Genomic DNA, 21033 nt, shown 5'->3' with positions numbered 1-21033 from the left:
ATGCATGCCAAATATTGTCATCTAATCTAATCTAATCTTAGTTGAGTAATAAACTAGAGTTTGAAGATACTTGACTTGTTAGATTAACTAGTTCCAATTAGTTGAGTAATAAACTATCAATTGCTTGTTTGCAAAGAGTTAGTGTAGTGTAGTTTAGTTTAGTACCTTTGAGGTGGGAAAGATCCAAAGTTGCCATCTACTGGTATTGTTCCACAGAGGTGATTATTGGAAACATCACTGTACAATGACAATGGAAATTAGCTGATAAAATCAATAAAATAGCATGCATTTATTTATTATAAAAGAAATAGGAAGACTTACAAGATTTTGAGATTTTGAAGACGAGTGAGTTCTCTTGGGATGGATCCAGTAAGCTTGTTGTTGTTTAGGCGTCTACACACATGATGATTATTTATGATGATTAAATGTTTAATAGTAGTAAGTAAGTAAGTAAGTAAGTAAGTAAGTAAGTAAGTAAGTAAGTAAGTAAGTAAGTAAGTAAGTATTTGGCGAATGAATTGAGACTTACAGGAATTTAATTGCCTTCAAGTTAGCAAAGGAGTTTGGGATATTGCCATGAAAGTTGTTATTATACAAATCCATACTAATAAGGTTCTTTAAGTTGCCAAATTCCTCAGGAATGTTGCCATCTATGTTATTGTTATATAGCTCCCTGCGTGCAGAGCAGATTAATAAATAAATTCAGAATGAATCACAAGTAGTACGTACTAGTAATACATACTAATTGACCACAAACAAACAAACAAACAAACAGATGTAGTAGTAATTGACATACAGGTATTGGAGGTGAGTTAATTGGGCCAGTTCGGGGCCCAAAGATCCAGAGATGTTAGAATTGCCCAAGTCTCTGAAAAGGATTCAAACAAAACAAGAGATTAGTAATTAATTAATAATAAGTAAAGAAAGTAATTAAGATTATGGATCTGTATGTATGTAAATGTAACTTAATTACAAGCGAATAACGTGATTGTCAGAGTCACAGGTAACATGGAACCAAGTGCAGGAGTTAACAAGAGTTGGGTCCCAGCTCTGTAGAACGTTGTTGGGATCAGAAAGTCTGGTTCTCAAAGCATGAAGCGCTTCTCCTTCCGAGTTTGTTGAGATGGATGGGAGAAAACATTGGAAAATGATGATGAGGAAAATCAAACTAGTAGTAGTAGTAGAAGACATGTTCTTTGTTTGTTTCCTTTTCTGTATTATTGTTAGGGGGAAGGAAGGAAGGAAGAGAAGTCAAAAGATATTATTATGAGGTGCCAAAACGGTGGTATGAATGAATGAATATATATATATGAATACAACTCCAACTCCAACTCCACGATAGAGAGCAGCATTGACTAGAAGAGAAGACCCAACCAAACCAAACCAAACCAATTGTGTCAATAATTATTGTTTGTTTTTTATTTTGAACAACAAACAAGACTTTTTTCCTTCACTCACGCGTTGCTTTTACTCGGTCACTGTTACCCCACCTAACCCTCCCCGTATGTTTCACTTCACATTCATTCATCCATTTAATCTAAATACATTGATTTCTCTTATAAAAAAAATATATACATTGGTTTCGGTGTTTTTATTTATCTCATCTCTTTTTCTCTCCTACCAAATAAGGCCTTAATTGGTAAAAAAATATGAAATCGTTAGGTCATACATCATGATTAAAGTACAAAGTGGAGGGTCCAAAACTCTCACTTTATATGTGAGAGTTTTCAATAGTTTATCATTATATGTATCCAAAAAAAATTCAACATTTTCAACTATTGTGATTTGGTTGATGAGTCCAATGTTACTAAGAGTCACACCATTATTTTCTACGGTTACAGAGGAAAACATATTTGACGATTAGAATGTAACATGAATTATTCTGTTAAAAGTGCTTATAGTTATTTTTCGTTTTGAAAATCGTTTTTGAAAATAATAGCAACTGTGAATTTATCGGCCGAGTCGCGGTTCGATACGCTCTCTTTAAGACGTTTCACGGCACTACCCAAATTGTGCAAGGTAGACTATCAACCGTGAAGTCCCCAGGATAAAACAGCCAATTCAAGCGAAATACCGTTAACTACTGCACTGTAGTAAACGGCCAGAAAAACACCTCCGATGGTTACTACGAACCAGTCTAGATTGATATGCAAATATCAATTCGAAGTGGTAAACCACTTTCTCTGAAACAACAAGAAAAAATAATTTGAAGTAAGAATATTGAGAGAGAGAAGAGAGAGTTGCAGTTTTTAACGTGAAAATTAATTGTGAGAACTGATGTGTATTTATAGGGAAAGAATACAACTGATGTGGAGCAAGAAGTGGGAGAGAATCAGGGCCAGCACATCAAAAACGTGGCCATGATTTCAGGAATCTCAGTTATGACTGAGTTCAAAATAATAACGGTAACAATTCCGTTTGACTTGACATTCAGCACACAAAACATGTGCGCATTTGAAACGGTAAGCACACTTAGTGAAAATTAATTTTTAATTAATTTTTTTTCCACTTCTGAGTATTAAAAATTAAGATATCACCAAGCCCAGGCCCGAACCGAACCGAACCGAACCGAACCGAACCGAGCCGAGCCGAGCCGGCCGGACGGACGGACGGCGGCGGCGGCGCGCGCGCGTGTGATATTCGACATTGTGTGCGGTCTCCCTTTCTTACAAAAGTGGGTACCCCAAGGGCACACCCTTGGTTGCCACTTTGTGGTATATAAACACTACTAAAGGTAGTGACCCATCCAATGTGGGACTTAAAAGTGAACTTTTTCAAATTCACACCTTTAGTTCTTTCACTTGTGTTTACATCTATGCCAAGTTCATCATACAAGTAGCTAAGTTGCTAACTTGTTCAACAATGTTCCAACAATCCCCCACTTGAATTTAAAAAAGTTGTTTCAGAAGTAACGATAAACGTTTCTTTAAGATTATGCATAAGCAAAGGTGACGCTTGTCTTGAACCTTTACATAGCGAGTAAGAGCCCGATTTAACAAGAGTGACGCTTGTCTTGAACTCTATCTCAGATTTTTCTCAAACCCGCACATAACCTTTTCCTAAGGTGTTTTCTCAGCCCGTGCATTTCTGGCCCTGCACGTATATCCCAGTTTCATGAACGTTCTAGGAGTTCGCCCCATAAACTCCATAGGAACCGGCCTCAGTTCCACATTCATATAGGTGAGTCTATCTAAAGTACCCCTGAAGTGTGGTACTCCTCTGACACAGAGTATAGATTTCATTAAGAGTTTTATTAACTCATCCTTTTTCACTTCAGGATACATGCTTCTTATACTTGCATGTTCATTCCCTATTACTCATGACTTGTTGTTTACCCATTGAAACCTAATTCTTGGGATCTCCAGTCTTTTAGGTTGGGTTACCATCATAAGTAATTCACAGTAGGCATTAGTCCCATCTTAACAGATGTATTGTAGACTTTCTCTCTAGCTAGTCCTTTCGTCAAAGGATCGGCTAAGTTATCATCAGTGCGTACATGATCCACTCTAACAGCACCTTTAGTGAGCAAGTCTCTCACGGTGCTGTGCTTTCGTCTTATTTGACGTCTTTTACCGTTGTAATAACGGTTCTCAATTTTTGCGATAGCCGCGGTACTATCACAATGGATCAACACAGCTGGCATTGGCTTTTCCCATAGGGGAATCTCGGATAGCAAGCATCTCAACCAGCTTGCTTCTTCACTAGCAGTTGCTAGTGCTATCATCTCAGACTCCATAGTGGACTGTGCCAAGATGGTCTGTTTCTTAGACTTCCATGATACAGCTCCTCCGGCTATACTAAAAATGAAGCCACTCGTTGCTTTGGAATCATCTGACAAGGTGTTCCAATCAGCATCACTGTACCCTTCAAGTACAGCAGGAAATCTCAGATAATGTAATCCGAGGTTCATGGTCTTTTTAAGATATCCCATGACTCTATTTATAGCTTCCCAGTGTTCATTACCAGGTCTACTGGTAAACCGGCAAAGCTGTCCCACGGCATATGCAATGTCGGGTCTAGTGCAATCAGTGACATATCTAAGACTGCCAATGACGCTCGCATACTCAGACTGTCTAATACTATCACCAGTGTTCTTAAATAATTTTACACTGGCGTCACAAGGAGTATTCGCAGTTTTACAGTCGAAGTATCCATATTTCTTTAGAACCTTTTCCACATAGTGAGATTGGTCTAAGGAAATCCCTTTTTCAGAACGAGTGATTTTGATTCCTAGAATCACACTCGCTTCACCAAGGTCTTTCATATCAAAGTTGTTGCACAACAGTGATTTCACAGCATTTACAGCAGAAAGGTTTGATCCAAAGATGAGCATGTCGTCCACATAGAGACATATCATAGTGCAAATGTTGTTATCTGACTTGTAATAAATACATTTGTCACTTTCGTTGAGTTTAAACCCATTTGATACCATTAAATTATCAAACTTTTCATGCCATTGCTTCGGTGCTTGCTTGAGACCATAAAGAGATTTTTCTAATTTACAGACCTTAGTTTCTTGGCCATGTACTACAAACCCTTCAGGTTGTTCCATATAGATTTCTTCTTCCAAGTCACCATTTAAAAAAGCAGTTTTAACATCCATTTGATGTACTTCTAAGTTATAAATCGCAGCAATTGAAATAAGTACTCGAATGGATGTAATTCTCGTGACAGGAGAAAAAGTGTCGAAGAAATCTATATTTTCTCTTTGTCTAAAACCCTTGGCTACAAGGCGAGCCTTGTATTTATCAACAGTACCATCAGGTTTTAGTTTCTTTTTCAAAATCCATTTACAACCAATTGGTTTGCAGCCTGGTGGCAAGTCTACTAAGTGCCATGTCTTGTTGGATTCAAGAGAATCCATCTCATCATTTATAGCTTCTTGCCAAAGATCAGCATCCATCGATGACAAGGCTTCTTGAAGATTTGTAGGATCTTCATCTAATGTATAGGCCGCATAGTCTGGCCCATAATCTTTAGCAACTCTTACTCGTTTACTCCTTCGGAGTTCTGTTTCTACTTCATCATTGCTATCCATATTTGGTATCACAGGAATGTGATTCTGTTTAGGAGTATTACTCTGTTCGGTGCCCCCACTATTTCTCGATTTGAAGGGAAATTTATTTTCATAGAAATCTGCGTCAACAGATTCTATGACCACTTTTGCATTCAGGTCGTAAAACCTATATGCTTTACTGTTTGCAGCATAACCAATGAATACACATTCATAGGCTCTACTAGCAAGTTTAACTCGCTTCGGATCCGGAATACGGACATATGCTAGACATCCCCAAGTTCTCAAATAAGACAAGTTTGGTTGCCTTTTCTTTAATGTCTCATATGGAGAGATCATTTCTTTAGACTTGGGGACTCTATTCAATACAAAGCAAACAGTCAAAATAATTTCCCCCCACCAATGGGCAGCGGCACCAGAGTTCAACATAATAGCAACGACAAGTTCAGTAAGAGTCCTATTCTTTCTTTCTGCTTTACCATTCATTTCAGGGGAATATGGTGCAGTCGTTTCATGTATAATTCCATGTTGTTTATAAAATTCATTAAATAAACTAGAATTATATTCAGTTCCCCTATCACTTCGAAATCTTTTGATTTTCGTATTAAATTGATTTTCAACTTCGTTAACAAACACTTTAAACATATCAAATGCATCACTTTTATTCTTCATTAAATAAACAAATGTATAATCAGAACAGTCATCTATAAAAGTGATAAAATAGCGTTTGTTATTTCTAGTTAAAGTTCCATCTAATTCACATATATCAGAATGTATAAGTTCCAAAGGTTCAGATTGTCTAATTACTGATTTATGTGAGCTTTTAGTAATTTTAGCTTGACTGCAAAATTGACATTTTTCTACATTATCAAAATTTAATTTTGGAATTAATCCTAAGTGACTTAAATTTGAAATAGAGCGAATATTAACATGACATAGTCTAGAATGCCAAACATTTAAATCACACAAGGAATAAACGGAAGTAGAAATTTTATTCAAATTCAAATCAACATTCAATTTAAACATGCCATCAGTGGCGTACCCTTTCCCAATAAAAGTACCATTCTTAGTGATGGTATACAAGTCTGCCCCAATAGTCTGACTAAACCCAGCCTTATTCAAAAGAAAACCAGAAACAAGATTCTTTTTCATCTCAGGAACATGTAAAACTTCTTTCAGAATCAGAGTCTTTCCTGAGGTGAAATTCAGCTGAACTTCTCCAACACCAGCAACATCAGAAGTGTGGGCATTGCCCATCTGCACTTTCTTGTTCTCAGCACTCGTGTATGTTTTAAACATAGCACGTTCATAACAGACATGGCGAGTGGCGCCAGTATCTATCCACCATCCATCAGTTACACCAACCATATTAATTTCGGTGATCATAGCAGTATATGCTTCATCAGTAGCATTTACCTGAGCATTCAAAGCAGCAGGTCTAGGCCTTTTCTTGCCTCTACATTTTCTTGCTACATGACCTGGTTTCCAGCAATTGAAACAGAGGAATTCACCAGATTCATTCACAGGAGGAGGTGGAGGCTGTTGCTGCCTTACAGATGGGGCCCTAGGTGGGTTCCCATTCTTAATCCGGTTTTGATTGCGGTTCTGATTCTTAAGAGGTTTGCCCGTAGGCTTCAGAGCCGCACCGAATTTCTTTTTGTTGTTGGAGACAACGAGAATTTTTTCTTCTTCTTTCTGATCTTGTTTTCGAGCCTCTTCTTCAATGCGAAGACGAGTAATCAGACTCTCGATGGAAAATTCTTTTGTTTTATGACGAAGCTGATTTTTAAAATCTTTCCAACCAGGGGGCAGCTTGTCTATTATCACAGCAATCTGAAATTGTTCATCTAAAGGCATACCTTCTGTTATTATCTCATGAGCTATTTTCTGGAGTTCATGAGACTGCACCTCTACAGACCTTTCATCCACCATCTGGTACTTCAGGTACCGACTCACAGCATATTTTTTCACACCAGCCTCTTCAGTATCATATTTCTTTGACAGTGCTTCCCAAACATCACGAGCAGTACTGTATGTTCTATAGTAATCATACAGGTCATCTTCCAGTCCATTAATTATGTAGTTTTTGCAAACATAATCATGACTGATCCAAATTTGTTTTTCCTTTTCAGCTTGCAAAGCCTGGGCTCTTATCTGGTCTGTGTCACTATCTTTTTCACCAGACACAGATTTTTCACCGTTGGTAACCGTTTGGTCCTTTGTTCCTGAACCAGAAGCAGCAGGGATTTCAGGAACAACAGGAATAGGCTCTTTCAGAACGTAGGCACATTTTTTCAAAGTTAGAAAGAAAAACATTTTTTGTTGCCAACGTTTGAAATGAAGACCTTCAAAAATAAACGGTTTCTCAGTGTTACCAACAGCAGAATTACCGATAACTTCTTCAGTTGCCATGATAGTTTGAAACGTCTTAAAATTGTTATTTTTCGTTTTGAAAATCGTTTTTGAAAATAATAGCAACTGTGAATTTATCGGCCGAGTCGCGGTTCGATACGCTCTCTTTAAGACGTTTCACGGCACTACCCAAATTGTGCAAGGTAGACTATCAACCGTGAAGTCCCCAGGATAAAACAGCCAATTCAAGCGAAATACCGTTAACTACTGCACTGTAGTAAACGGCCAGAAAAACACCTCCGATGGTTACTACGAACCAGTCTAGATTGATATGCAAATATCAATTCGAAGTGGTAAACCACTTTCTCTGAAACAACAAGAAAAAATAATTTGAAGTAAGAATATTGAGAGAGAGAAGAGAGAGTTGCAGTTTTTAACGTGAAAATTAATTGCAGTTTTTTTTCCACTTCTGAGTATTAAAAATTAAGATATCACCAAGCCCAGGCCCGAACCGAACCGAGCCGAGCCGGCCGGCGGCGGCGGCGCGCGCGCGCGCGTGTGATATTCGACATTGTGTGCGGTCTCCCTTTCTTACAAAAGTGGGTACCCCAAGGGCACACCCTTGGTTGCCACTTTGTGGTATATAAACACTACTAAAGGTAGTGACCCATCCAATGTGGGACTTAAAAGTGAACTTTTTCAAATTCACACCTTTAGTTCTTTCACTTGTGTTTACATCTATGCCAAGTTCATCATACAAGTAGCTAAGTTGCTAACTTGTTCAACAATGTTCCAACAACATTTCTCATCTTCGTGTTAATGGACCGTTGCATTTGCTTTGGCAAATCAATGCACCTCCAAAAATTAAGAATTTATTGTGGCGAATGTGTCGTGGTTGTTGTTCTACACATGTCCAGCTTCGAGACGAGGGTATCGAATGCCCCCACAGAATGTGTTTCATGTGAGGATCATGATGATGATACTCTTCACTTGTTTTTTAATTGTAGGACAGTCAAAACACATGGACCCGAACCAGCCGCTACTGCGTTAGATGTGCAAGTTGAAACCACTGTGATTAAGTGGAAAAAACCAGCACCAGAGAGAGTAAAATGTAATATTGATGCTTCATTTCCATCTAATAACAACCGTATTGAAATTAGAATTTGTATACGTGAATGGTTTGAGCCAAGACACAAATTTCACATTATACGTGAATGGTTTGAACCAAGACATGTTTTTTTTTCCAGTAGTCTGACGGCTATAAATTCCACCTTTTTAAGGTGAATAAGTGGAGTGTCTAGTGTTTGAATCCCGACTGCTGCATATATAATGTGATGTCTCTGTCACGGGGATAGACCACATGTGCTTTTATTCTTGTTAAAACTGAATGGTTTGAACCAAGACACAAATTTCACATTGGAGAAACTCTTGGTCTTCTCTCTGCTTTACGGTGGGTGCATGAACTCAACTTGAGTCCAATTGATTTTAAACTAGACTTCAAATTGGTAGTTGATAGTTTCCGTTCTCACATGAAAGACTTTACGGAGTTTTGTGATGTTATTCAAAATTGTAAAGTTATCTTTTCCCCTTTTTATGTAAACTCTAGTGTTGAATTTGTAAGGAGTCAAACAAATGAGGTTGTGTACGCACTTGCTACAGCGGCCCCATTTTCAGCTAGTGTCCAAATTCTGATTGATATCCCAAATTGTATTGAACACATTTTATTCAATAATATGCTTTAAGCACTTTCTTATAAGAAAAAAAATATTGCAATTTGGATTTTCTGATGTAATAGCAAGACGCAGTAGCATGCAGTAACTAATTTTAGCCGTCAAATCTTAAATAAATAATTGAGATTGTTTATAGTTATTTTTGACTATGTAATTAAAACCGTTCGGTTTAAAATCAATGGTTGAGATCACTCACTACGTCATAGTGCGTTAAATGGCAACTGTAGCTAATCCTAGTCTTATTGCGATTTGGATTAACGGGAGAGAATCTAAATCCGGATTAATGGTGTGGTTTTATCAATTTACTTTGACCAAATTACACTTGCTTCCCATAAGTTTTGCTGAAATGTTAACCACACCCCTTCAAGTTTGTCTTTTATCCATCTCATTGGCAAAGAATTATTGATAGTTCCTTAACGTCTTTTCTCATCCTCATTCTGCATTGCATAGAGCATTTCTAATGTAATGGATGGTCCTTAAAAAAATGATTTTGATTATGTTTAGATATATTTATGTAAAAATGAGTTAAATAATAAATTTTAGTGTAAAAATCGCATTTAAACTCAAAAACTACAAATTCTAACTTTAAGTTAAAATCAATTTTGGAGTCTGAATAAATTTTACTGTTCAAATATAAAAGAGAAAAATGTGTCAATTTTTTCAACCATATTAATGAAAATTAATTTTAATATGTATAGTTTTTTGCTTGAATACTTTTTCAATTATGGTTTATACTTTTTTTAAAAAACATATTCAAATAAAAAAAACTGTATATATTAAAATAAATTGTTATCTTCTCATAAAAATAAATTGTTATCAATATGGTTGAAAAAATGAGACACATTTTTCTCCTTTCCATAAAAGATGATTTTCTTCAAAAGTTAACTGAAATAACTAATACATTTTCAACATGATTTAGTACACACAAACATAACTAGAACATAAAAAGAATTAATTAATATTTTTTTAAAAAAACAAACGGGCCTAGCCTAATATGAGAGAGTGGAATATGATATATGATATGATATTAGAACAGAGTAAGCACATACGATGTATCAAAAAGAAGATAAAGCTAATTGAGTTTTACTTTGTTTGAGGCAAAATAAAATGAAGATTACATTACTTTGAGACTAAATCCATGGTGTATAATTATTGATTGATCCATGCATGGTGTTTATTCGCACACGCATTTTACTCGGAGATAATATTGTGATGATATATTATTCCCTAACAAATATGACTATAGATCTAGAAGCAAGAAATGGACGTTAATATTCATTTCTATACTTGGTAAGAAAATAGACATTCGTTTAATCCATATTGAATTTGTTGGAGGGGGGAATGGGAAAAGCAAGGGCTTATAATGAAACTTAGATTGATTTTCCGCAAAAGAACATATGTGCATATTTTTGTTGTTTGCATGCTCATGTGCAAAAGAATTTATTCTCTCTAGCTATTGGATCCGTATTTGCAAGACCATGTTACTAGTACATTATAAATAGCCATCACTGCACCCTGTGTGAATATTGCCAAGTTTTCACATATATTTTCTAGACAATAATACTATTTCTTCATATCAATTAGTTTGATTCATGGGCAGATCCAACGTGTTGCTGCATCTCAGGTAACTATTATTATCTTCAATTCAATAAAACTATAGTAATTTATTGATTCCTTTAACTAATGATGAAATTGTGAGTGAGTGAGTGAGTGAGTGAGTGAGTGATTGAAACTTACTACAATATCGGTTGGGTGCAGGAGAACAGCTAAGGGAGCGGAGACTAGTACTGGACTGATCAGCAAATACTTAGGAAGAGAAGCTGGGACGCAGCAGCCGGCTGATCTAAAGACAAAGAGTGGTGGTAGTACAGGGAAGAGGGCAGTACTGAATTCATCATATTCATGCTTGTGGGTTCCACACCCAAGGACTGGAATTTACTTCCCTGTTGGCCATGACTGGGTAATGGAAGATGTTCCTGAGGATGCTGCCACCTTCCCCGAGACCTGTTGCTTCAGAAACGAATGAGACCTGTTCATTAGCTACTGTGGAGTGTGAAGTGAACAACAATCACAAGAAAATAAATTGAACTATATGAATCAACTTAATTTGTTCAAATTAAATGAACTAATGTAATGTATTACATGCCTCCATCATCACCAGAAAATAAATATACTATACTATGTTATATATGTAGTGCTTTCAGCCCCAGCATGCTTCACCACCATATAATAAATAATCACAAGTACCTACATAAGTAATCATTATATATATATAAAACTACTTGAGTAATCCGTAACTAACTGGTTCCACAATAATAAGTACCATAAAACTATAAGATTTTAGCCATTTTTATAAATATATATTATTACTTGCAGTCATATGTCCACAATTTTATCAGCTAATGTCATTGTTAAATGACATTGGTATGCATGCAAGCGTATAAAAAATTTACCCGTGTAATTTAACCACATGTTACCCATGACATAATAATGAGCTATGATTGGATGCATGTATAAAATTCATTTTCATGATGAGTAGGAATCGAACTTGGTACTCTGAAATTTACAACACTAACATACACCGTACACCAACAACTTGCACGATGAAAATATATGTTTGTAGAACAAAGATTATATATAGCAAGAAAAATAGGTCATTATCTGCAGATCTAATGTAAAAACATAACACATCTAGCAATTTCTAATGATTGCAACACAGTCAGTGCTTTTACAATAACTCAACATTCAATCATTTGCTACCACAAACTCAGTCAGATACTACAGTTGGTTGAGATATTCTAAGACTTTCATATGTATAGTGTAATTATTTGATGAATACCTCATATTTCATCCACTCCCAAGGGAAGGCTGCTGCTATTGATGAGAGGCGATTATTCACCTTTTTATGTGCAGGAGTAAATTTTAAACCACCTGTGAAAGCCCAGTTGTTGAGGAAACTCTATAAGTAGATTCTGTAATCAAGGCTAAATCTTCAAGTTCACATTGATAAAAAAATCCTTCTTTAGCAAGGCATGCACAATAAACACTAGACACATAATGACAGAAAGCTAAATTACAAGTGAAAAGAGCAAAAGCGGGGACTGGAGGAGGCAAGCTTTACTCATAAAGCAGTAACAATGAAATGAGAAAGACTCATCATCTCCAATATGGTATGATGTCTTGGGAGTTTGAGTCCCCTTATTATTACTACTTTTTCCTCTTTAAATCAAACAAGACGAATAAAACTCACGTAGTAGTTTTCTTATTAGTAATAGATAGATAGATGAATCGGTTTATTAAACAGCAGTGATGATTTCACGTAATTCCTTTAATTGAGAATTTCCAAGAGACAAAAACATGAAACTAGTAACCGTAAAACATAGTTTTACAACATAAAACTAGTAAGTAGTAGCCACAAAAGAATGCTAGATGAAAGATATGTTCTTTGATAAAGCTCGTAGCTGCAGGAATAATCTTTAATAAAGCTCCTAAAAAAAGAATAATAATTCATATATATAAGTGGTTACAGTTACACTACATGACAAATCAAATCACAACAACAGCCTTTCCTGCACATGTTTTTTTCTTGATAGCATGGCTATATAGTTTATTATCTACATGGAATTGAATAATATTCAATACCAATCAATCTCTCTTCTCTTTCTGTTCTTTAATTTCCCATCTTTATGTACAACCAAACCAGCAAGCATCAATGAGCAGACATACTGCTACCTTTTTCTCCAAATAAGCTGCAGTGAAGGAACACCTCCCGTTTACTACTAAATTGGGTGAACCACCAAACTTCATACCCAAACATAGTATATATAACATGATAGTCCAAATTCTTGTAAACCTTCAAGCAAGTCATCACCAACTCATCGCAATCCCCTTGTCATTCTCTTCAATAACCTACTTTTCTCCTCCTTGGAAACATGTGGGTCAATATTGCCAAGGTTTTTCACAAAACTGTTTGCCTCCTCTTGCCGTTTGTGCTTACAATACCAATCTACAATGGAGTTATAAGTATTCTGGTCTGGCTTACATCCCTGCTTGATCATGTATCGAATAACATCAATCGCCTCAACAAACAATGAGTCAGCAGCATAATTTGCAACGAATATGTTGTAAGTTACAACATTTGGAACAAGTGCAGAATCTTTCATTTCGGAAAATATCCTCACAGCCTCCTTCATCCTACCATTTTTGCAATATGCATAAATAACAGTATTATATGAAATTTTATCTGGTTTCATACCTTTCTTCAGAATCATCCTCAAGATTTCTTCTGGTTTTTGGAACTTCTCAGAACGGCTGTACATATACATCAAGCTATTATATGTGGTCAAACTTGGAGTAAAACCATTCTCATATATGAAGTCCAAAATCTCATTGGCCTTGGACACCACCTGCTTCCTCCCATATATTGAAATCATTGCATTCAGAGTAGTTAGGTCGGGTGTAATTCCAATTTTCCTTAATTCAGAAAAAGCACGTTCTGTTTCCTTTAGGAGGTCACTCTTGCTACATACTAGAACAAGGGTCTTCAACAGAACCGGGTGTGTTTCGATAGAGCCATCGTAAATCTCCTCACCAAGTGCTTTCATCCTATCAATCTCCTTACCATTAGCATATGCATGAAGTAGAGAAGAATATGTTAACTCATTAGGTTTACAATGACGATACTTCATTTCAGCAATAATTTTCTCAGATTGTTCCCAAAACCCTCCTCGAGCCAAGGCGGCTAAAACAGCGTTGTAAGTAGAGAGATCAGGAGACACTCCAGCTTCCAGCATGCTTTTATAAACAGCCATTGCTTGATCGAATGAACCGCATCTGCTGTATGCACTAATTAGAGTATTGAATGTGTCCCTCTCAGGCACAAACCCCGACCTCTTCATCTCTTTAAATACTCCTGCTACTTCGGAGTCCATTTGATTCTGTCCAAACACGGCCAAAAGGGTGTTCCAAGTAACAATATCGGGAGAACATCCACATTCCTTTATATCCTCAAAAACTTTCATCATTTCCACAAACTTCCCACGATTACCGTGCATCTTGATAAGGGTATTAAAGGTGCAAATATTTGGTTTGCATCCGGCCACTTTCATTTCTTCATAGACTTTAAAAGCAAAATCATCTTTCCCAGCCTCCACAAACCCGGATAAAAGTGTGGAGTAGGTAAAAACATCAGGCTTAATCCCTTTCTCCGCCATCTGAATTTTAAGGTGTGATGCTTCCTCCAACAAACCACCTCTAACATGAGCGGATATCAATGAATTGAAAGTAACAATAGTTGGAGAGAAGCCGCTACTTTCCATGTCTTTAAGAACCTGCATAGCCTCTTCGGGGAGTCTAGACTTTGCAAAAACATCTAATAATGCATTATATGTAACCCTGTCAGGGACAAATCCAGCGGACTTAATATGGTGAAACACATTAACAGCTTCTTCGTAGAGAGAACCCCGGCGACAACAAGTAATAAGGGTATTGTAAGTGTACAAATCAGGAGCAATTCCATTTGTTTTCATAGAATGAACAAGTGAAGTAACACGAGACCAAGGCATACCCATTTTACCATAAACATTCAAAATGGAATTGTAAGTAATGAGAGTAGGAGTGCAACCATCTCGTTGCATCTTATGAAACACAGAAATAGCATCGTTGTACCTACCATTACTTGCATAAGCAGTTATCAAACAAGTATAAGCATAAACATCAATCTGAAAACCATCGGTTTGGAGAGTGTGAAGCAACGATGCAGCTGAAGAGACACGACCAGCTTTGCCTAGAATTTTAACTATAACGGCAATTGAAGAAGCGGTCAAAAGATTAGTAGAACCTTGGCGGTTGCGAACCCAATCAAAAACGGCGAAAGCAAGTTCAGTTTTTTTAGTAAAGCCTAAAGCCTTGATAATAGCGAGAATATCACGAGACAAAATTGTGGGTTGTGGATGAGGTTGGGTGAAAAGGGGACCCAAAATAAGGTCGAGGTGAATTGAATCATCGAAAGAAGAAGAAGAAGAGTTTAGTAAAGTATTTAGAATATTCTTACCTGTAGAAGAAAGGTTATGATTGTTCCATGGCTTGCCGGAGTTGGGGTCGGAGGACTTGCTGATGGAGATACGGTTACGGGAGTGTGAAGAAGTAGAAGAATTGAAATCGTTGTTAATGAGATGTGTTGTAATTGAGAATGGTTTCGAAGTAGAAGGAGGAGAGGGTGGTGGGTTTGGGAGAAGTAAAGGAAGTGACGTGTTTCCTACCATTTCCATACTCTTTCTTCTTCTTCTTCTTCTTCTTCTTGTGCGGGAGGGAACCAACAAAACCACTGTTTTATTTTTATTTTATTTTATTTTATTTTTTATTATTCTTCTGAGTATTATATTACTCAGTAACGAAACGATAGATAACTTTGAACCACGGTAGATAGAGATATTTCTAATTTGCGGACTCCTGGGCCCTGGCCCAGTTCACTGTCGGCTAATTTTACTCAATTTCTTCACCCACCCCCCCCACCCCCCCCCCCCCTACACCATATCCTGTCGTCTAATCATCTAACAGTTGAAGGAATCACTTATTCATAAACAGTTCAAGGAAGAACAAGTATTTGGGCTTGAGATGTTGATGATGATGGCTTTTCGAGGAATGGTGGTGGTTGGGTTATCGGTGGTGGTAGTTTTTCGGGTAACCAAGACATGGAGAAAGTGTGAAACAAATAGATGATGTTTGAAAAATTACTTCCAAGAACCAGTAGTGAAATACTACAATGTTTGAAAAATAGATGATGTCCAATTAGAGTGTGATTACGCGAGTTTCTTTGAGCTTTTGACAGTGGCGCACCTCAACTAATCAATGAATGTTTCTTTTATTAATAAATAAATCAACGAACATACAATGTGCCATATGAATAATAAACTACTAGTATACAAACATTGTTGCTTGTATATTTCAGGTAAAGCCCAGTAGGAATTTCTAACGTTTGTTGAAATGTTCATCCAAATTGGACAACACAAGCAATAGTATCACTTTTGTCCAGAGATTAAGAAGGCGTGGTTGACATGGAATTGTAGATAGAGGTGGATTACTGGCTGCACATGCTGGAATTACTCGTAAGAATGTTTTCATCAGCATGTTGCACGGAGTTGCTCGTAATTAAATAATCATCTCACTCTATTCAGTTCCATCAACCATCATGCGCATAATAATAATTTTAATAAGAATATAGCACCAAAATATTTAACATGTCCAATAACCTAATGCTTAGTTAATATTCCATGCTGAAGAAATTACATCATTCAAAACGAATTCTTCACCATAAGCTTGTTCTTTACCCAAAGTACTAACAGGAACAAAAAACAAAACTAAGGCTACTACTATGTTGCAGGACACGATACTCCCAAATATAACAGTTTCATACACCAAAACGTGACCTTCATATTAAAACTTAACTCTGGCATAAAATCTGTAAACTTAAGACTAAGTGGATTTAAGGAAGTGAGGGCTAATCAAACCAGCAATCTCAAGCATACCAACTTCATCTCTCCCTGCAAATACCTTCTTCAGCTTCTCATCACAGCGTATAAGCCTTTTGTTTTCAGGGTCCTGTATATATATTAAGTAAAGCAAAAATTAAGTTAAAACCTAAAACCAATCAAAGGTTACAAACATTATGTAGCGGTGAAAGCAGGGTTATTATCATGTCAAAATAATACAACACTAAGTTAGAAAAGTATATCAGAAAACATTCAATTGAATTAATGGGCAGCACTTGGAAGTAATTCACACTGTACTAGTGTATTTAGAAAGGTAGATGCACTCTAAGTGAAAAATAGCAAACTTTATTTGTAATTATATCAAACAGAGAATTTAGATTAGATGGCTCCAAAATTGGGGATAGAATCCATCAGCCTCGACCATTATGATATTATTATAAGCTGAACATACAGCATTACATATACAAGAAATTCAGAAAACAAAAAAAAGTACAGATGAAGCAATTGAAATGCAGAATAGGTGCAGAGTTAGTAGTTGATGTCAATATAGTTGATAACAATTTAGTGCAAAACAACTATGAAGCACGAACACTACTAGGATTAGGTGTGTCACGGTCGGACGTGTCGGTGACCGTCGTCACTTATGATTACATTGAACTTTGTCATTTTCTTAAATTATTATCGGTGTCAATGTGTCGGCGTGTGTCCGTGAAGCTAGTACAAGTTTGTTGGAAATAAAATTGACAACAGATAAAAAAAATGAACAATGTTCTTAGTATTGTTATTGTATCCCAGTGTTGTCACCCCTCATTTATGTATGTGTTGATGTTGAAACCCCTGCCCTGAGAAAACCAAACCAAACTATTTCAATTCCAAAACAAAATCCTTACTCACTAAATAGCAGACGGATGCTAGTAGTAGTAACTAACTATTCTAGGGTTTCGGTGAAATTTTGTTTATTATTTTTTTAAAAAAATAAAAATAAAAAATAAAAGGAAAAGGAAAAGCTTATCGAAATGAGAGAAAGTAGAAATTTGAACCTGGAGATTGTTTTCCTTAATGTGAGCCCAAATGTGCTTGAGTGCTTGGGTTCGGGAAATCTCTGGAAGGCCGACGAGGTCTTGCATCTCAGGGCTGATTTTTCGGGGCTGCATGATACCTCGACCTTTTCCACCGGCAGGTGGCTGAGAGACGGTGGCAGAAATAACTGTTCGGAGTATCGGCACCCGGTTGTGAAACGTAGAAGGGGGTGTGGGAAAAGCAAAGTTTGGTTGCCTTCTCAAAGTTAGAGTGGATGATGATGATGTAGAGAATAATAGTCCCGTAGCCATTGAAACCGCCATGTATGTATAGTATGTGCTTAACGCTTTAACTCACTCACACAGCGCGAAGAATAATAATAGATTCAGATAATATATCTCTTTGTCTGCAACTTCAGAAAGAAGGAAATGTAAACACTCACTCACTCCAACCGTTATCCCATTCTCATTCGCTTTTCAATTACCAAACTGCCCTTGTCAATTTTCAAACTCATATTTTCAATCTCTCTTCTCTTTCCTTTCCTTCTCACACACCCTTTTTGCTACTACCATCTTTCATTCGATTTCAAATTTACTTCTTTATTTTATTTTCCCCAATTTCTCCCCCACCAAAAATACATTCTGGACCGAAATAAATAGAGGGCTTTTACTTTTCGCGCCCCCTAGAAATCCTTACGCGCCTCTTAAAATTATCAAATTAATCCCCTCGTTTTTAGGATGCAAACACTATTCACACTTTAAGTAACGAGTGACAATATTTTTAACTCAAACTCAGCGTTTGCGCCCCTCTTGAAGGAAAAAAATAAGTTTGCATTATAGAAAGCGAACTAAGTTCGCATCCTAAAATGTGAACTCTTTTTTCATGATATTTTTCATTCAAGGGGACATATTGTGTTTGAGTAAAAAATATTGTCACTCGCTATTTAGATTGTCAACCGAAACATTAAAGACGTTAATATATACAATTAGTGAGCATTAAACACGTATATAATGAGTGAGCAAGTATCATGACCGCTTGCTGTCAGTTGACAAAAAGGAATTTATTTTGATTTCCTTATTAATTGATGACTATATTTAAGTAAATCAAACGTGAATACAAAAAGGAAATCAAAATAAATGGTACAATGAATAAGGAAGTCAAAATAAATTGATGAGTACAATGACTAGGAAGATATGCATGACATGCTTGCCACATAATTGGCACTTAAAGCTAGTGACTCACATCCTAGAATACAAATTATGGTGAACTGTCGACATGCTTGCTACGTAGAAAGCGAACACCATTGTCCATGACGTAGCATGTGAACAACGGTGTTTTAGTTTTGTTATTTTTTACACTCGCTTTCTAATTTCTAAATGACAAGAATAATAAATTGAAAATATCAGAAGACACACATGTATGTCAGAGAGTGGGAGAAGTAGAACTCTAAATAGAGATCAGGGACGGACCCAAGGGGGGGCAAGCAGGGGCTCCAAACCCCCCCTCCCCCATGCATATATGTTTAATATATATAAACTTTAATGTATATGAGTTGCTAATGACACCTCTTAATTTATCCACTCTTGTTTTAGGTGCTTCTAAATAAATTATTGTGATTTTATCTTATAATTTTGAGTTAAATATATTTTTTGTCTTTATGAAATTAAGAGTTTTTAAGTTTTGTCCTTCAAAAAATTTACTTTTAGTCCATATTTGTATTTTATAGCAATTATTTTGAGGACTAAAAGTATCAATTTTTGTAAAAATATTTGAAAATAAGGACTATTCTTACCAAACTACAAGATTTTAGAGGATATTTTCAGTTAAAATTTAATAGGACTAAACATAAAAACTCGTTATTTTATAAGGACAAAAAATATATTTAACACTATTATTTATTATTAAAAAAAGAAATTCGGCCCCCCGTATGATTGATTCCTGGATCCATCCCTGATAGAGATCCACCCATTTCTGCCTCAATCCACACGCAATTGTCTCATCAATATATCCATAACTATTTGCATTACTTTTTTCATCTCATGAATATGGCTAAAATTAGATTTGGACAAATATAAATAAAATAAAATATAATTTTAAAGATAATATATTATCTATAGAAAAATTAGATTTAATCACAATTTTTTGTCCCTATTTTTAAATAACTCCTGTGTACTTTTATATTTTTGAATACTTTTTTTATTCATGTTTATAATATTAAAATAATTTCTTTCACAAAAATTTAGAATTTTTTAACATAAGATGAATTATTTATAATTTTTTTAAGCACAAAATACTAAAAAAATTCATATTTAATTCATCCTTTGAAAGAAAAAAAAAACTTTTGTGAGAGATTTATATAATGTATTAAACATGATCGTGAACCTGTGATTAAATTTCGAATGATATATGTGATGCGAGTTGACTAAAAAGCAGATATCAAAAGTCATGAAAAAGAAAATACTCCTTTACATGTTATGAGAGACTAAAAGTTGCTGAAATTTTTTATAAGGACGAAAAACAAAATTTTAGATAATTGCACTTTTGACTCTTTATTTTACATATTACGAGATTTTGGACTTCCTATTTAAAAATAAACATATATGCACCTTTATTTTGATTATTTTGCAGTAGTACCCCCGACCCCTTTTTTTTTACAAATCCTTGACCCCATTTTGTATGAGTTAAATCTCTCCATTTTTCATTCTTTTCATTTCCTCCATTATTATATAGTTTTGAGAATATAAATATAAAAATGTAATATTAAGTGAGTCCATATATTTTTTATACACCCAAAAACATTTAAAAACTTTAGTAATGGAAGAAATGGAAATGATAAAAAATGGAGAGGATCTCAACTCCATTTTGTCACCCAAAAATGCTAATGTGTCCCATTTTTTATTAGCTGGCACATAAAGCGATGATGTGGCAATATACACACGGTAAATAACTATAACATGTCATCAAATCTTCTTCATTCAAGATAAAATAATTTTTTCGACCCGTTGTTATTCAATCTAAACAAGAGGATTTGTTGACATGTCATGGTTATTTGCGATTATTTACCGCGTGTGTATTACTACATTAGCTTCTATTAATAAAAAATGAGACACATCGGTGTTTAGTGGTGAAACAATTGGACAAAAAAAATCAAAATAAGGGGGCAATAATGTTTGATTTTTAAATGGGAAAACAAAAATCGTGGAACATGTAAAATAGGATGACCAAAAATACAATTAAACAAAACAAAAAAACTAATATATTAAACTTAATTCATAAGGAAAAAAACTCACCATAATCTTTTATATTATAAGCTTGTATACATAAGCAAACTCTAAACCCTAATTTGTTTTCCCTGTTTTCCCTCCATTTTATCTTCCAATTTTTATTAAAAAATAATATAATTTTGTCTTGAATAAGATTCGAACCC

At 35.6% G+C, this 21033-nt stretch overlaps 4 protein-coding genes across 5 annotated transcripts in view; 1 reads left to right on the top strand and 3 right to left on the bottom strand.

Annotated features, from left to right (window-relative positions):
- LOC123909080 (leucine-rich repeat protein 2-like) overlaps window positions 1-1506 on the bottom strand; it is a 2079-nt gene extending 573 nt beyond the window's left edge. Inside the window, exons 1-5 of the mRNA XM_045959854.1 lie at window positions 974-1506; window positions 797-868; window positions 530-673; window positions 322-393; window positions 166-237 (exon numbers count right to left, since the gene is read on the bottom strand). Coding sequence (XP_045815810.1) covers window positions 166-237; window positions 322-393; window positions 530-673; window positions 797-868; window positions 974-1191 — 578 coding nt within the window. The 5' untranslated portion in view covers window positions 1192-1506. The remainder of the gene's footprint in view (window positions 1-165; window positions 238-321; window positions 394-529; window positions 674-796; window positions 869-973) is intronic.
- Window positions 1507-10602: 9096 nt separating this feature from the next.
- On the top strand, window positions 10603-11286 carry LOC123908274. Its single transcript, XM_045958862.1, has 2 exons — window positions 10603-10720; window positions 10855-11286. The coding sequence occupies exons 1-2, from the start codon at window positions 10689-10691 to the stop codon at window positions 11120-11122; spliced, it is 300 nt and encodes a 99-aa protein (XP_045814818.1). The 5' UTR covers window positions 10603-10688; the 3' UTR covers window positions 11123-11286.
- Window positions 11287-12585: 1299 nt separating this feature from the next.
- LOC123908273 (pentatricopeptide repeat-containing protein At5g02860) lies at window positions 12586-15487 on the bottom strand. The gene has a single exon (XM_045958861.1). It carries the CDS (start codon window positions 15363-15365, stop codon window positions 12972-12974), a length of 2394 nt encoding a protein of 797 aa, XP_045814817.1. The 5' UTR covers window positions 15366-15487; the 3' UTR covers window positions 12586-12971.
- Window positions 15488-16328: 841 nt separating this feature from the next.
- Window positions 16329-18071, bottom strand: LOC123908272. Of its 2 annotated transcripts, none has more exons than XM_045958859.1 (2): window positions 17627-18060; window positions 16329-16695 (listed from the first exon to the last, which is right to left on the bottom strand). In XM_045958859.1, the coding sequence occupies exons 1-2, from the start codon at window positions 17927-17929 to the stop codon at window positions 16570-16572; spliced, it is 429 nt and encodes a 142-aa protein (XP_045814815.1). In that variant the 5' UTR covers window positions 17930-18060; the 3' UTR covers window positions 16329-16569. The 2 variants fall into 2 exon arrangements, with proteins under 2 accessions (XP_045814815.1, XP_045814816.1); XM_045958860.1 differs by lacking the exon at window positions 16329-16695 and adding an exon at window positions 16760-17428 and having other exon boundaries at window positions 17627-18071.
- Between the last annotated feature and the right edge of the window lie 2962 nt (window positions 18072-21033).

This window comes from Trifolium pratense, linkage group LG2 (assembly GCF_020283565.1).
Source record: "Trifolium pratense cultivar HEN17-A07 linkage group LG2, ARS_RC_1.1, whole genome shotgun sequence".
NCBI classification, from domain to species: domain Eukaryota; kingdom Viridiplantae; phylum Streptophyta; class Magnoliopsida; order Fabales; family Fabaceae; genus Trifolium; species Trifolium pratense.
The sequence above is the reverse complement of the archived record's forward strand: the minus strand, read 5'-3'. Positions and strand labels throughout refer to the sequence as shown.